The sequence below is a fragment of the Suricata suricatta genome, chromosome 8 (genome assembly GCF_006229205.1).
Source record: "Suricata suricatta isolate VVHF042 chromosome 8, meerkat_22Aug2017_6uvM2_HiC, whole genome shotgun sequence".
Classification (NCBI taxonomy): Eukaryota; Metazoa; Chordata; class Mammalia; order Carnivora; family Herpestidae; genus Suricata; species Suricata suricatta.
In genome coordinates, this window is record NC_043707.1 from 73,597,643 (window position 1) to 73,615,703 (window position 18,061).

Sequence of the window (18,061 nt, forward strand, 5' to 3'; positions counted from 1 at the left end):
AAGAAAGGTATTAAGCAGGCTGTGTTTTAGCTTATGGGCAAGTAATAAATTATATCATGTATCTTGAATGTATCATAGATAAGCTGCTATATTACAATTGCCACTTCAGATAGCTGTGAAATTAGGTGATTAACAAGTTGGTACTTAACCTTCTAATTTCTATATAAGTCTAATTACATAAAATAGAAGTGGGGGTTTTGATTTTTTACTTTGCTTTTCTGTTTGGAGTATCATTGAAACTACTGTATTGTAAATGACGGAAAATAATTGCATATGTTAAAAAATAAATTGTATAGGAAAGATTATTTTAGTAATGTATGGTAATCTAAAATTTTGCCAATAAGTTTGAAGAACCCATTCTATATAACATTCACTGCGGCATGGATTCCTGGGGTTTGTTGGGAATGTCTGAGTTTCTCTCGTGTAACGTACACAAAGGATGTTTTGTGTTCATCTTATTATCAAAAATACCACCAATGCTATCCTCATTGGTTGGCATTTTTGACTCTAAGACTGGAAAAAGTCAATTTCTGCCATTTGCACAGTAAGAAATTAAGTCACGTACCTGGTAAGTGGCAGAATAAAGGATAAGAATTGAAATTGACCTCTTGTTCAGTGCTCTTTCTACCATATTATATTTTGATCGAAATGAAATGCAAAGTTTGGTGGATTTGTTATTAACATGGGAACGTTGAAACAAACTTTTATCACACATGTCTTACTTTTTAAATAGGAAATAGCACACGGGATACTGAAGGGTGCACACGAGAGCAAGTCTCCTTCGCTGTGTGCCCAACACAACAGGCGCCACTGCTCCAGGCCTTTATTCCATATGCTCTTCAGTTATTTTACCCAGATGTAAACCTTTAGGCACTTTGCTTTTTTCACTTAAAAATGTGAAAGTAATATATTATAAATGATATGTATTTGTTTCTCAGAGCTCCATAACCACGTCTGGTTACTGCCAGGCGACACTGTGAACAAGTGCTTGTTTGGCATTAGGTCAGGCAATATTCTAGGCTCTGGGAGCAGAGGAGTGAAGAAGAGAAAAGAAAACCAGAAGCGCTTGTCTTCACAGAGCTTACCTTCTGAGTTCGTGGTTGGCCATATGATACGGGTACAAATAATGGTCCCTGTGATAGCTCAGAAGAGGGAAAAGTGAATTTGTTCAAATATAATTAGAGGAAACTTTAAGGGAAAAGTGGAAATTTATCTGGATTTTAAGTGACGGGTTGTAATTCAACAGGAAGTACTGGGAAGAAAGAGCACTCCATACAAATGTGTTAGAATTAGAGCTTTTTGTGTTTTACTCTTCTGTATCTATTGTTCTGCATGGTGGCACTTGAACTTCCACATTCAAGGTTGGCCTCACATTTTTGAGAACTGAGTCCTTTTGGAAATGGCTTCTTTATTTGCAAAACGAAATTGCTTATTTGTCTTAGACATCAACTTCTGCCGATCTTCTGATTTTCTTTTCCCCCCAGTTTGTTTACTTGAACTAGATAGAGATGAGGATTTTAATGGATGATTTTTTTTTTTTTTTACCTATTTGGCTTTTAAAATACAGATTCCAAAGTCTTCTTGTTTTTCTTTCTTCTTGTCTGTGTATGTTATAAATAACTATTCTTGACTTCAGTGTCATTATGTGCCTGGAGCAGAGGTTGTCAATTTTGGTTGCATGATACAGTTATATGGAGAGCTAAAAAAAAAAGCCAATGGCTAGGCCCCGCCTGGCTGTGGGGTGTGGTCTTGGCACCCGGAGTTTCAAAAGTTTCTCAGGTGACCTACGTTGCAGCCAAGCTTAAGAAACCCTTGGCTTAAAGTATTTCAGAGGTAACTGAAACATGCTGTGTGCTTCTGGAAAGTAGGCAACCATGGCTCATTTAAGTGGTGTGATCAATCTGGTGTCTCACTTCCCTCACTAAGAACAAAGTGAAATGATTAGAATTGAGATGGCAGAACGAAGTTCTTGAGTTTGTTAAAGCACTTTTCTTGTTATTCACCAAAGCGTAAAGCATATTAGGGATAGACTGAATTTAAGGCCTTTAAACACCTGTGTGGTGGATGAGGCGGTAACAGTTGCTGTTTTGAGCTCTATGCAAATCAAAGGTGTGGCTCATTATTTAAGTCAGAAATTAACGAATCTGTTTTTAGAGCCAATAACAATTACTAACTTATTGTCAGTATAGTTTGGCAGACATTATCTCAAGCTCTTGTTGACATTGTCACCTACTTTCAATGTAATACGTACTCTTGTTACCATAAGAGAATCTTTGTTTACTCCAGTAACAAGATGTTGGACAAGGATTTGTAAACCCAAATAGTTACCTCCCTGAGGTATCAGAGAGCTTCCAGAAAGAAATCACACTGAACTTTAGACCACTCCTTTCTTTTATTCGTTAAAGTAATCTAGTCTATTTTCAGCTTGGAATTGGGAGCTGAGGTCAGGTTAGGGACGTTTACTGTGACTTCACTGTTTGGTTGTGAAGTATTGTGATTCTTCCACAACACACCCATATCTGGTAGTTTGCACTGCAAGTAGGTTATCAAGGGTTTTTTTTTTTTTTTTACATCTATATAGCATATTAGCACGGTGTCTGAAAATATTGGGCTCTGTGAATAGTATGAAGAATCAGACAGAATTGGGTTCAAAGCCTAGGTTTCTATTTACAAATGGTGTTACCTTGATTTATTTAACTTAGTTAGCCTTGATTTACATATCTGGAAAATTGTAGAAATGATATCTAAATTCCATGTGTATTAATTAGGTAAGATATTTTAGATTCTTAATGACAATAACCACAGTGCCTGTCATAATTGGTCTGTAATGAGTAATAGTTTCCTAGTTTTCATATTGAATTATTCTAGGTGATTATTCTAGTAAAAATGATACCCAGAAACTAAGTTCTAAATTTTCTTTAATAATGAATCCTGTTATTAATAATGACTATTGGGGGTGATGTATATGAGTCACATTTTATATTGCTGAATTTCTGGTAAACCTGATAACTTACTAATAAAAGTATTGATACCATACCTTTTTTTTTTTTTTATCATGATAGGCTTTATAGTTTTTCATTGTGTTTAGGCATTTACAAGATCTTGAAGATTCTTAGAACATGAAGGGGGAAAGTTGATAGTATAGACTGGGCAATATAGTATAGTCAGGGCATAAATACCTAGGTTCATACATACACAGTGAAAATATAAGTGAAGTGTAATATAGGCCATGCTGAGGTGTAGCCAAATCAAATGAACTCATTAAAAAATGTTTATTGCATTCCTCTGTGTGCCCAGATAGGATCAGCATAATGATGACTCCTCTCATTTTCTGCCTTTCAAAACTGTGTTCAGGGGCACCTGGGTGGCTCAGTCGGTTGAATGTCCGGCTTTGGCTCAGGTCATGATCTCACAGTTTGTGGGTTCGAGCCCTGCGTCGGGCTCTGTGCTGACAGCTCAGAACCTGGAGCCTGCTTCGGATTCTGTGTCTCCTTCTCTCTCTGGCCCTCCCTGCTCATGCTGTCTCTCTCTGTCTCTCAAAAATAAATAAAACATTAAAAAACTAAAACAAACAAACAATATTATGTTCATTTTTTAAGGTGCAATTCAAATGTGGTCTACTTTATAAGATCATCAAATCCCTCCATGCCAACAAGCACCCCCTGCCCCGTGCCCCCACCACCCCTTCACGAGGGATCACTTTTCTATGTGTTTTGTTGTATAGGGTCTCTGCCAAGGCACTCACTTTGCTGTGTTATATTAAAAGTGATGCTGCACCAAACTTCCAGGTGTTGGGTTGAAGGTTGTGTGGGGTCCTAGTCAGGGCGCTGACTCTGACACCAGAGAGATGTTAACTTTAATCCCCATTTTGTCCTTTTTGTGTAAAGATGTGCCCTTTCTGAGATCAATTTACTTAACTGTAAGCCAGGGATGAAAACTTGCACCTCATGGTTTTCTTGAAAGATTAAGTGGCTTAAGGGGCCTACGATAGTAAGTGTTCACTAGATGGTAGCAAGTGTGGTTATTGTCCTTATTTGTGTATGGCATGCTATTTATTGTGCGTAAATATATGTGACTTAAACAAAACTCACTCCTCTAGACTGCACTTTTTAGGACAGGGAACTATCGCTTGACATTTTGGATAAGGTTTTATGAATTAACAAATGTTTGATGATTGAATACAGTAACTTTTACCTTCACTTGACTTTTTAAAGACAATAGGAAAATGGGACGCCTGGGTGGCTCAGTCGGTTGAGCGTCTGACTTCGGCTCAGGTCATGACCTCACAGTTCGTGGGTTTGAGCCCTGCATCAGGCTCTGTGCTGGCAGCTCAGAGCCTGGGGCCTGCTTCTGATTCTGTGTCTCCCTCTCTCTCTGCCCCTCCCCTGCTTGTGGTCTGTCTGTCTCTGTCTAGCAAAAATAAATAAATGTTTAAAAAAATAAATAAAGACAATAGGAAAATTTCATAAGAGTTGTTTTCTAAATGACTTTGCTTAAAAATCCTGACAGGTACTTTCTTATCCCATAACTTCGGTGTCCTGAAATCTGAGGATTCCACCAAGATAATATGATAGGAACTTTCTGTGATTTGGAGCTGTATCCTACTTAGCTAATGCAGGCCGTCCAGATTTCCTGAGAGCTTGGTACAGCAGCACACACTGTCACAGCACGGGCAATAATGCCGTCTCTGCCTCAAGAAAGAGGTAAGCAGATTGGATTAATCACATTATGAAATGTGGATAAAAAATAGATCATCACTGATTTTTTTAAGAATTAAAAATTAATTGAGGACTCTGTAGAATTTATAATTTTACCTTTCTTTTTGGTGGGGGGACATATATATTCTCTGCTATGGGATTATTGTTATTTCAGTGATACTTGGCTGGTTTACATTTCTTTTAAAGTTATTCAGGGACCCTCTCCCCTGGATCTGAATACAGAATTGCCTTATCAAAGCACAATGAAAAGGAAAGTCAGAAAGAAGAAAAAGAAGGAAATCATTACAGCAAATGTTGCTGGGACAAAGTTTGAAATTGGTAGGTCTCCTCAGAATCATAACTGTTGGAAAAATTGGTTTGATGTTGAAAACAATATGAAATTCTGGGAGATAATTATCTTTTGTGTAATCGATTTTTTAAAAAGTTTATTTTTTTATTTTGAGAGAGAGAGGGCAAGCATGAGTTGGGGGAGGGGCAGAGAGAGAGGGTGAGAGAGAATCCCAAGAGAGCTCTGTGCTGGCAACGCAGATCCGGATGTCAGGCTTGAACCCACCAACCGTGATATCATGATGTGAGCCGAAATCAAGAGTCAGATGCTTACCAAACTGACCCACCCAGATACCCCTGGAATTGATTTTTAAATGTCTTCTATAAAATTTTCTGTTTTATGAGACATTTAACATGTGAATAATCAGAAAGAACATCAATGTAAGCTTTGCTAAAAGCTTTAGCTATTAATGGGATAGTATTAGATATATGTGATTGTGACTAATACTTAGTTCTTAAATCAAGTATCAAATAAACATGAAACATTAAAATGTCAGATGTGAAATAAAAAGTACAAAATTTGAGATTTTTATTAAACAATGAGAACCTGACTTAAGGAGTAAAAAGTTATTTTTCTCTGCATTTTAAAAAACTCTTGGGGGCCCCTGGGTGGCTCAGTAGGTTAAGTGTCTGACTTCAGCTTGGGCCATGATCTCACAGTTTGTGAGTTCGAGCCCCATACTGGGTTCTGTGCTGAAAGCTCAGAGCCTGGAGCCTGCTTCGGATTCTGTGTCCCTCTCTCTCTGCCTCTCCCTTGCTTGTGCTCTGTTTCCCCTGTCTCTCAAAATAAATAGAAAAAGAAAAAAATTCTTTTGATGATGCTGTTGCTTTTTATTAATGAAATTGCAGTTCTTATGTGTAAGCAGTATCTGTATTATAGAAAATAGATAAGAAGAATAATCATTTTAAATTGAGATACATTTGCCCAGCATGGCAAACAAAACTCTTAACAAATACCGTAAGTACTCAAATAATCTTCCTCTCAACCATTGTGCATTAAAAGTTAAGGAAAATCATGAACCTCAAGGGTATTATTTATTCTTACTCCTAATCATCTTTGGGAATCTCACTCATTTACAGTAACTCACCAAAGTTCTTGAGCAATCAGTGGAAGACGTCATTGGAATTGAGGTTCCTGATACTCTGTTCCAACAAGTGGTCCTCAGAGGAAGGGACTTGAAGCCAGTTAGCACAGGAGGGTGAGATATGAAAGATTCAGGGTTTATTTGCAGCATGTTTTGTTAGACACAAGAGTAAGGTGACTATTGGTAAAGTGATTGATGGGTGGTGTTTACTTATTCTCTTACTTTTAAGGTTCTGGTGGGGTTCATAAGGAATTTGATCTGTAGGAGAGTGCTTCAGTGCTCTTCCCTCTTACTTTCCCGGAAGTTATCCCAGGGATGAAGTTGCCTTATCATTCTTTTATACTGATTCCTACCTCCTTGGTGAGCCTGCTCATTTTTGTTCAACAAAATTCCTGGGTAGGGCCTTGGATCAGGGACTGTTAAGAGAATGTAGAGCTAAGTATAGGGGAGGGAAAGAGAGAATGGGCCATGTGTCTAGGAGAAAGTGCTACCTTGCTTTTCCCTTATTTAAGCTAATGAATGCAACACCTTACTTCTTACAATTTAATTACTACTTCCTTGACAGTTTGATTTTTATAATGGAAATATACTTAAGCCATAGTCAGCACATGTGTGTTTTTGCCCTGGTGTTGCCTATTTCCTCGGGTAGAAAACTTTGCTATAGTTTCAACAGTAACTTTTTATAACCAGTATCTATATGTGTATATGTTTATAACCAAACATTTCCTTGTGTATTACCTCACTTAATCTTACAAATAACCCTGCATATAGGATGCATTACTCCCTTGCTCACTTTCTTCCATTTTCTTCACTCTAATAGTGAATTTGAAGTGGCTAATAGCCATAAGAAAATAAGTATGGAAAAATAAAAACAGTAAAATAGGATGAATCATGTGACCGATAAGAATACAAAATACATTCTCTGAGACCCTCTATAGTTAGAGATGGACATGGGTTTGACTCAGAGCCTCATAGCAACCAAAGCAAATATTAAAACAATCCATTCTAGAATGCACAGTATTCAGGAGATAAAGTCATACTGGTTATTCAAAGGATATAGGACTTCTGTATTTCTGAGTCTTGAGAGAAATTTTTCTTATAGTTTCTTATGAAGACACACTGTGGAATAGTGAAGTGCATTCCCACAGTTCTATAATTAATACATTATGATATTTCACGTGATTTTTAAAAATATGTCCTTTATAGTGGAGTTGAAGAAACAAGCCCAGTGAGAGTTAGAAACTTACTCATGTTCATACAGACAGCAAAAGTGGAACTTGAATCTGAATTCATTTGGTTCCAGATTCAGTTTTTTTTTACTACATCATGCTGCATAAATAAAATATAAATTGAAATTTAAAATGAGAAACACAAATGTATCTTCTGTACCTAAAATTTAGAGAGTTGCATGGATTCCTATTTTTAAAACTTCTGCTTAGCCTCTCTGGGTCAAGGCAAAATACCACAGGACAAATTGTGGGGAAAATAGTTTTGGTATTTTTTATTAAATGGGGATAAAAAAGATCGGAGAAGGGGGTATGTAATATGCACAGGGAAATGTCAGAAAATGGTTCATATGGTTATCTCTATTATTCCAGTAGGATGTTTGGCTTGGGAGGAGTTCAATATGAAGGCAATTATTTCAGCCCCCTTTTTAAAAGAGAGCACCTAACACGTCAGCCTTTATAGGCATGGAGTTAGGCTTTAGCTGTCAGCAACTTTTCTATTTTGAACTAACACATTGAAGGGGTTTCTTTTCCATGCAGTGGAGGATGATTTCCTTAAAAGATTCCAATTGGTTTCTAAAATTTCAATTTAAACAAAGATTTGATTGAATAAGTTAAGCTTTAATTAAGTAAATTAAACTTACTGGAGAAAAAGTGACACTTTAATGCCTGACATTGTATTTTTCTTTGAAGTTCAACTTTGTCAGCTCTCCAAGCTTTGAATTTCATAATAAAAGAGATTTATGTATGATTAACCTTACAGATTTGATTTTGTAAATTTAAGGATAGAATGGATCTTTCCCACTATTGTTATGTAACCCAAATGTCCACAGCCTCACTGGTCCATGCGTAGATTTATGATCACATCTGAGTAGCTCATACCGCCTCCCTCTGTAATCGCCACCAGCTCCAATTCTCTCCTTAAGGTCTTCTCGGTTATTTCGGAGAAGCCCCAGACAGTGTCTCTTCTATCCTCAGGAGCAGGTCTACGCTTGGGCTGCTGCTCTGGCCCATTATTTTTTTCTGCTTACGAGTCAGTTAAAGGGGTCTCCCAGGCTGTGTGGTATTGCCCTTGGCCTTCCCGAGAGCCCTGCGCGGCACAGCAGGTCCTGAGGCCTCCGCTCACCAAAGCTGCGTGGTGGTCTGGGCAGACCAGAGAAGAACAGCCCCTTTCCCAACTCTTGCTGTGTACATTTTTACCTGGTCCTTTAGAACAGCCCCAGGTGTTCCAAGCCTCTCATGGAAAGCTGTAGCTCCAGCTCCACATTCCTCCCCTGCCCCAACTTCACCCACCACCAATCACTGTTCTCAGAACCAGTGTATAAAAAGCCCTTTTCTTCTCCTCAGCCAAATAGCAGTCAGTCTCTAAGACGCGAGGCCCACAGGTGTCTGTTCATCAGTTTTATGCTTGAGCCAGGTGGACTCAGACAACTGACCCCGATTTACCATTTCTCCTCATACAAAGGGCACCATTATGTTTAAAAACATTTAAAAATAAAATGCTGAAGTGCTGCTTTATAGTTAACACCATTCTGTTAAGACTCAGAATTCCATCAGAACCCAAAATTTATACCAAATATTTTGCTTATCTTTATTCTTATTATAAAATTAAAAAAATGTTTATTTATTTTTGAGACAGAGGCAGAGTACAAGCGGGGGAAGGGCAGAGAGAGGGAGACACAGAATCTGAAGCAGACTCCAGGCTCTGAGCTGTCAGCACAGAGCCCGACACAAGCCTTGAACCCATGAACCGTGAGGTCATGACCTGAGCCGAAGTCAGACTCCCCACCAACTGAGCCGTCCAGGCACCTGTGCTCGTCTTTATTCTAAACTTGAAATTTGTTGGAAGAAAAATGTTAGTATGTTAATTGTGATATCCAAATCAGAGAAGAGCGTGTAAATAGTTTGTACTAAAACACAAGCTTTCCTCCGAGCATAAATTCTTTCAATAGGATTCAAGGCTTAGGAGCAGATAGGAAGGCCAGTTTCTAAATCTCCGCTGTGAATTCTGCTTCATTATTTCATATCCAGGGTCGACACAGCTGACTTGGTTTTAACTGCTAAAAATAATTTGAACTGGGGAGGTTGAAAGTATAGGATAGGGCTAATGATCAGGGACTATTATTACCTTTTCCCTTTTGTGCCTAGCCCAAGGTCACAAAAAGCCCTGAAGTACATTTTCCTTAGTAGAGGTGCTGTCTCAGCTGTGTGCATGTTTTCACTGTGCCACGAATATTCCCTGAACTCTTCAGCAGTGCCGTGTACCCGCTAAATCTCAGAGGGCTGAAAACCAGGGATTTTGGGTGCAACCTAAAAACAGTTCTCAGTACTGTGGGTAAAATTTGGCCCTGGATAAATTGTTGTAACTAAAAATAAGGTTATGCTATAACTAATGAATGTGTTGCAAATGAAATACTGAGATAAAATTTGCATACATCAGAAAATGTTTCTACAATGACTATATTTCAAAAGTATTTTAATTTTCATTGAACTTAACCATTTACTTGCAGTTCGTTTAGTAATAGATGAAATGGGATTTATGAAAACTCCAGACGAGGATGAAACAAGCAACCTCATATGGTGTGATTCTGCAGTTCAGCAGGAGAAGATTGCCGAGCTGCAAAATTACCAGGTGGGGAATCGATCATGACCAATTATTGGTTCTTAGGAAAGTTTTGTGAATGTTATTATATTTACTCAGGGCTTGTTCTTAATGTGTTGGCATATTAATTTCAGTTCTAACTCACCCAAAAAGCCTGTTTGGTTGCTGTCCAGTTGTACTGACTCTTTACATAAGACCTGAATTCTTTCAAATCTAACTTTTAATGGACCATGAGATCATGACCTGAGCCAAACCCAAGAATTGGATGCTTAACCACCTGAGCCACCCAGGCGCCCCATAACCTCTTTCCATCTTTAAGGAAAAGAATGACTAGGAGAAAAGTCTTCCTACACTGTGCTTTTGCATTACGCTGAAAGATGAGCAATGTGGTATAGATTGCACAGAGAGATCAGGAAGTGGAAGTACCTTACAATGTCTGCTATGTGCAATCTGGCTTCATTCTTTTGTTTTTAGAATGTAATGCTGACACATTAAAAAAATAGACATCCAAGTAAAAAGCCAAATACACAGAATTTTAGACAATTGACATTTTGTATAGTTCTGTTAGTGTAGTGGGAAATAAAAAATTGACTATAGGGAATGAACAAGGCCATTTTCACCAATATTTATACAATGCTCATCTGTTTGAATATAGATAATTGGTAGAAATAATTTGGACACAGAATTACTAGTTATTTGACACAGGAAATTGTAACTTTGATATCTGTGTAAATGCCCTTTTTGATTTCTTAAAATATTTTGCAGTTTTATTCTTTGCTTATTGTAGATTCTTTAATTCTACAAATTCATTGTAGATCATTTAATTTTAAATATTTTACATTAATAGTTAGGTTTTTAAAAAACATTTAACTCAGAAGATGGATGTAACTCTATTATAGTATACATTAATATATTAATTTAGAAATTAATATATTTATTAAGTCAATGAGAATATTAATGTTTACCTTTTTATTTTCCAGAGGATCAACCATTTTCCAGGAATGGGAGAGATCTGTAGAAAGGATTTCTTAGCAAGGAATATGACCAAGTAATCTTCATTTTCTTTTAATAGAGAATTTATTATAATGTTTGAAATTTGCATTTTCAGTATTATAGTGTATCTTTCACCAGGTTATGCTGATTTGAAATGAGAAGATGGAAGAGATAGAATCGTAGAGTTACCAGGGTCTTAGAAGTTCCCTGGTTCTTCCTTCACTTTACAGAGGAGGTAACTGAGTGTCAGGAAAGTGATACTTGCACAAGTCAAACAAATAGTTAATAGCAGACCTGGAGCAGAATCCTGGTCTCCAGAATCTCAGGCTTTTTTTTTTTTTACTGCAGCTTGGCAACGTAATACACTGTGTGTGTGTGTGTGTGTGTGTGTGTGTCTGTGTGTGTGTGTCTGTGTGTGTGATATACTGGTTGTTGAGCATCTAACATGTGCAAGACACTGTAGCAGGTGAATTTGTGCACACACATACATATAGACATGTGTATGTACCTACCCAGGGATGTGCACGTACATATAGTTATCTGAGACCAGTATTTGGAATGACGGTCTGCTTTTATAGGAAAAACTGTTCACAGGTTCTCAAGTGCTTTACCAAATGAACTGCAGAATTTTTATGTAATTTATGTTTCTATTGATTAGATTTTTTTTAGTCTAAAGAAGTTGAGTGATAATTTGAGAAAATTTTTAAAATGAAAACTCAGAGAAAGGTTAGTAAACTTAGTGTGTAATTAGGTGTTTCTATGTATCATGTGAATGTTTATACATCCATTCCCTCAACAAATATTTTTAGCATATCTACTGTACACTAGAGACTGATAACTTTAAGGTAAAGAAGACAAATAAAGCCTAGTCTCTGCCTAGAACTCAAATTTTAATAAGGGAGAGTGATACCTCTAATACAGCTTGATGGTGCCACATTAGGGGCAAAGTCAGTGTAAGGTGGTGACAAAGATGATTACAGAGGTCATTTCTAAGAGAGCAGGGAAGACCTTCTGAAGAAATGAAAGTCAAATGGATATAGGAGCTTATTCTTTGAAAAGAATGCAAGGAGTCTATACGCAAAATCAACAGGGGGAGAACCTTTTTGGGGACTTAAACCAACATGATATGTTTGGGGAACTTCTAAGCAGTTTCTGTGGTTTTATAGGGAGTCAGGAGGCTCAGCCTGAGAGGATGCTGGAGTTAAATGCAAAGGTCAGGCTGCGGACGCCATGTTACTATATTTTATTCAATCATTTAATCATTGATTCTTTAATCTCTTTACTTAGCAAGCATTTCTGTTTATTCTGAGAGAAGTGAGGAGTTTTTCAATGGGTCTAAGCAGAGAAATTATATGTTTTAGATAATCTTGGTGGGACTGTAATAATGGACTCAAAGAATGTAGAAAGGAGGAAGAAAGCCCTGGAGTAGGTGACTGTCAACATCTAATAAGCCAGAGGAGAGAGAGTGGGAATGGGGAAGAGGAAATACTTCTGGAAAATACAAAAGAGATAGAACTGACAGGACCTGAAAGCTGCTGTGATGTGAGAATCTAAGCGGTGGAGAGAAGTGTTCAAGGCGACTGGTGGATTTCTGGAAATCACGAAGGTTGGACACTTTAGTAACAGAGGGATTACAGGAAGAATGGACACCAGAGGAACAGGAATTGCTTCTATAAAGTTTGGGACAAGTGTTTCACTGAAGTCATTTACTTTCATCAAACATATACTTATTAAATATAATTATTTTTATGTGCCAGGCACTGTGCTGGCCTCAGGGCTCAGGAGGTAATCAAAACCAGACTTGCGGCTTTTACAATTTTGGATTGCAACTGTGATAAGGGATAAGTGTTATCAAATAAAGGTACACAGGTGTAAGTTGGTGCATAGTGAAGGACGTCTGGCTTAGGGAGGCATTGGAGACTTTCCCCAAGGAAGTGATGTGGAAGCCTAAGTCTGAATTCTGTGTAAGAGTTTATTGGCGAAAATGGTAGATAACAGCTTTCTGGGCAAGAAGAATAGGATGGGCTAAGGCTATGTGGTGGGAGAAAGCAGGAATAGTTGGAATACTGAAATAAGGCCAAGTGTAGTTAGAGCACAGAGACCTTGATGAGAACCAGGAGAGATTAGCTGAAGGGTGATGTTTAGGATTTTAGTCCTTATCCTAAATTCCACAGGAGAGGAGGGGGAGAGGAAGTTGGTAATATGACCAGATTTGCATTTTTGAAAAGATCATTCTATCTGTTTTGTAGAGAACAGAAGCCTGTATGGTCAGGAGAGTCAAGAAGGTTGAAGGTAGACCAATTAGTAGGCTATTACAGATAGGCAATTTCTCATTTTTATAGAATCTTTGGAAGTCTCCTTAAGGAAAAAATAATCTTCTATTAGATTGACAGTTATGACCTATTTTGGAAATAACTACATTAGATGTTTAATATCAGTTAGTAAATCCATGACAGCTGCGAGCAGAAAATATTCCGTATTCCCAAATTCCTAGTAAGCCTGCATGTCTATTTTGAAGCTATACATTTTACATCAAATGATTTGTGCTAGATTGCTAAATGGAAAAAAGTGTTTCTTTTCAACATATGTGTGCTTGGATTTTTTCCAAATATATGTGTGAAAGAATGGTATCACTCATAAATACTGTCTGGTTAGTTAAAATTTTATTATTTTAATGAAAACTTTAAGTTGGTCTAATTTTATATCATTGTTAAAATATAATAACTACATTTAAACGTATTGGAAGGAAAAACATGGACATTAGCAATGTTACTGTGCTTCCTTTACATATGTGTGTGTGTGTGTGTGTGTGTGTGTGTGTGTTTTCCAGACCTGTCAATGTTAGCCTATTTTGTATTGAAATTATTTAGCCTGTTGGCCTATTCTGAATTTGACAGATGGAGTTGGTAATTACTTCCCTTATCATAATGGAAATATAGGTTTCTTACAGAGTTCTTTTGAAAGAGCACTTGAGATATAACTCTAAGAGCCTACAGTTGTGGAAGCCAAGTAGCTCATGCATTCCACACCCTCCTTTTAGAATTTAGGCCCTACCTCTGTGCATACCATGTATGGTGCTTTCATTTTAGTTTTGACTAACCTCATTTGGGGGTGGTATCATCTCATCTATAAAAGACTTACATACATTTATTAAAAAGAACTTTCTTGAAACAATCAGGTTTTCTTTGATTATATTTTAAAATATTTCTTCTAATTCTTCCTTTTTGGTGGAAATCAAATGTACACAACAGTTAACAATTGAGATTAATCAAAAGTAAACATTTTATACCTAGTTTTATCCTTAAGTTATGTGTCAAGTAGGCAGCGTGGTTTGCAGCTAACACAAAAATATCAGGACATACACTGCAGACATAAAACCACATGTATAGGCATATGTAGTTCATATTAACAAAGATACACAAACTTCTAGTATACTTAGGCTTTACCTGGTTTTCTCAGAAAAGTGGTTAAACTTCAAAAAAATACTGGAGTAAAAGATGATCAAAACCACTCCTTATGGATGTCTCAGAGAACCAAAATCATCCTTAAAGAAGCATTTTGAATGGCACATGGTGGCGGATCATTTCCTGGTACCCATCCTGTCATCCCAGAGGCAGAGTTAATGACTATTTCCACATATTACCTTGTCATGTATGTCTTTATTGTATCTATCACATTTGTATTTAATACCCTATATGTGAATTCTTTAAGTGAATTCTTAATACTCTATATGTGAAATATTAAATTATACTAATATCCCCAGTGCCTAGCATAAAGTATATACTTAAATAACCTACCAATATATAAATTAGTACATAGGACAGAGATTCTTATCTATTTTTTTCACTGATATATCGCTTCAGTGTCCAGAATAATGCCTAGCACATAGTAGGTGCTTTATAGACATTTGTTGAATGAATCAATAAATGAAGAAATGGAATTTAAATTTTATAGTAAATGTCAGTGGCAAAGAGAAAAAAAATTTAGACAAGTTTGAGTGGAAATTAATTTTCATATTATCTCCAATTTACAGAATGATCAAGTCCCGACCTCTGGATTATACCTTTGTTCCTCGAACATGGATTTTCCCTGCTGAATACACACAATTCCAGAACTATATGAAAGAATTGAAGAAAAAGAGAAAGCAGAAAACTTTTATAGTAAAACCAGCTAATGGTGCAATGGGTCATGGGTAGGTATTTATCACTTAGAACATATAAAAGTTTTTTAAAAATTGGGGGAAAAGAATAAATGTAAGCATTCATTCATGGTTGAATATGAAAAAAATAATACCGTGGGTCTTTGTTGCTTTTTTGGAACTAAATATAAATATTTAATGAGCCATCTTACCCTGTCCCACAGGCTTCGGTAATTCTATTTAAAAATTAAATCAACAGGTTTTGAGTCTTTAATAGGAGTCAACAAAATAGAGGGGAAAAAAGGTGTCTTCTAATTTTTTCTTAAACATAAGATTTTGTACTTTTAATAATTTTAGAGTAAACTTGGAGGGTAAAATTCAGTTGATGCAGTAGACCTAAATTGACTGGGGGAAAAAATGGCAAGGGAGTTACTCTTTCAATACCTAGAAATTTTAAAGCAAAATATATATCTTCTTCACTTTACAAGTTTTTTTCTTTAGGTAGCCATGGTAATTGAATTGAAATTGAGTACAGCACATTTTAAGCTAAGACATGTTTAAGAACTAGACATGTTAGCTGAGCATAGATTTTACAGCTTAATATTCCTGTTTCCTTTTGCTTTCTAATGTTAGTTTTCTGCAATGTTTGTTTATTTTTATCTTTTCAAAGAAAATGTGGTGGAAGTTGCTTTTATTAAAAACACATGAGTTATTTTAATTTTTTGATTTTTAAAATGCTGTGGTGAAAAAAGATATTTGGAAATGTAACTGTGAGGTAAATTATTGTTCAACAAATTTTCTTGTAGTTTTAATCATAATTTAATAATTCAATCAGAAATTATTTTAACTGTGCCTTAGTAATTTTAAAAATAAACAACATGTAGTATGGGAATTGTATATTAATTGTTTAAAGTTGGTTTGCTAAATGTATCAAAGGAAAATTTGGGGGAGCACTTGGCAGAAGTTCACATTTTTCTAAATTTTAACATTAACAATGTTTATATTTTTATGTGCTAATATTTAATGTGAAAACATTATAAAAAAGTAACAATCTGGTTTGATGAAAGTATAAAAAATAGCTGAAAAAGCATACTGTACACTGCCAGAGTTTATCTCATGTGAAATAAATGTACATAGTAAAGGACAGCTCTCTCTGTGGTGTCTTTGCTGGTCTGCTGTTTAGTTTTTCTATCCATTATTGAAAGTAGGGTATTGAAGACTCTAACTGTTATTGTTGAACTGTTTCTTTTTTCAATTCTATTAGTTTTTCCTATCTATATTTTGGAGCTCTGTTGTTAGGTGTATATATGTTTATAATTATTATATCCTATTGATGCATTGTATTTTTTTATCATTATATGTTGTCCCTTTTTTGACTCTTGTAATAATTTTTATCTTAAAGTCTATTTTGTCTGATACTAGTGTAACTACTCCAGTTCTCTTTTGGTTACCGTTGGCATGGAATATCTTTCCCATTTGTTCACTTTCAACTTATTTTAGTCTTTGAATCTAAAGTGAATCTCTTGTAGACAGTGTGTGGTTGGACCATGGTTTTTTTTTTGTTGTTGTTGTTTGTCTGCTTTTGCTTTAAATACATTTTGCCAAGTTTTGACTTTGCTTCTATATAGCTCTGTCCTTCTTTATGTTGTTATTGTCATGAATTACATTTGCATATGTTGTGTGCCCATCAACATAAATTTATAATGGTTATTTAATGCAGTTGTATTTTAAATAATATAAGGAAAAAAGAGTAGTTTCAAACCTAAACTACATTAATAGTGACTTTTATATTTACTTATGTAGTCATCTTTACTAGGTGTGTTTTATTTCTTTTTGTGGATTTGAGTTACTATCTAGTGTCCTTTTATTTCAGCCAGAAGGATTCCCTACTGTTTCTTATAGGCCAGGTATACTAGCAGCAAACTCTTAACCATTTTTATCTGGAAATGTCTTAATTTCTCCTTCAATTTTGAATAGTTCTGCGAGATAAAGAATTGTTGGTTAGCATTTTCCCCCTTTTCTGTCAATACTTTGAATATGCCCCTCACTGCCTCTGGTCTCCATTGCTTCTGATGAAAAATCAGCTGTTTATCTTATTGAGGAACCTTAGGGTGTGATAAATAGCTTTTGTCTTGCTCCTTTCAAGATTCTCTTTGTCTTGGCCTTGGGCAGTTTTATTGTAATATGTTCTAGTGTGGATATCTTTGAGTTTTATCCTACTTGGAGTTCATTGAGCTCTTTGGATGTGTCGGTTAATATTTTTCATCAAATATTTTTCTCTCCTCTCCTTTTGGGATCCCATTATTTATATGTTGGTATTCTTGATGGTGTCCCACAGGACCTTTAAGCTCTGTTCATTTTTTTCATTCTTGTTTTTTTCCCTGTTCCTCAGACTAGTTATTCTCAATTGAATTAAGCATTAAATTCACTGATTTTTTCCCCCTGACTTCTTACATCTTCTGTTGAATCTCTCTAATGACTTTTTTATTCCAGTTACTGTATTTTTTAACTCCAGAATTTGTTTGGATTCTTCCCTCTTCTTTAAAAAAAAAAAAGACTTCTATCTCTATGGACATTCTCTAATTTCATGAGATACCATTCTCATGATCTCCTTCAGTTTTCTGTACATGGTTTCCTTTAACACTTTGATTTAAAACACTTGATCTAAATAGTTGATTGTCTAGTAAGCCCTATGTCCGACTTTCTATTAATTGGTAATTTTCATGCCTATGGGCCATACTTTCTTTTTTATTTGCATGACTCGTAATTTTTTGTTGAAAACTGGACATCCAGAATGTTATAGCAACTCTGGAGATCAGATTCTTCCCTGTTTACAGGGCTTTTCTTGCTACTTCTTATGGTTGTTCTTTACTTGTTTAGTGATCTTTCTCAATTTTGTGAAGTCTGTATTATTTGTTGTGTGTAGCACTGAAGTTCTTTTAGGTCAGTACTCACCTAGTAAGTGAACAGAG

The 18,061-nt window shown here is 36.0% G+C and overlaps 1 protein-coding gene across 6 annotated transcripts in view; it reads left to right on the forward strand.

Annotated features, from left to right (window-relative positions):
* Window positions 1-4,523: 4,523 nt before the first annotated feature.
* Window positions 4,524-18,061, forward strand: part of TTLL7 (tubulin tyrosine ligase like 7) — a 92,991-nt gene continuing 79,453 nt past the window's right edge. For all 6 annotated transcript variants that reach the window (XR_003912022.1, XR_003912021.1, XM_029948494.1 and 3 more), the window contains exons 1-5: window positions 4,524-4,703; window positions 4,905-5,036; window positions 9,867-9,988; window positions 10,939-11,006; window positions 14,985-15,143. Coding sequence is in view for 4 of the 6 variants with exons in the window: in XM_029948494.1 (XP_029804354.1) it covers window positions 4,679-4,703; window positions 4,905-5,036; window positions 9,867-9,988; window positions 10,939-11,006; window positions 14,985-15,143 (506 nt within the window). In the remaining 2 variants the exon portion in view is untranslated. The remainder of the gene's footprint in view (window positions 4,704-4,904; window positions 5,037-9,866; window positions 9,989-10,938; window positions 11,007-14,984; window positions 15,144-18,061) is intronic.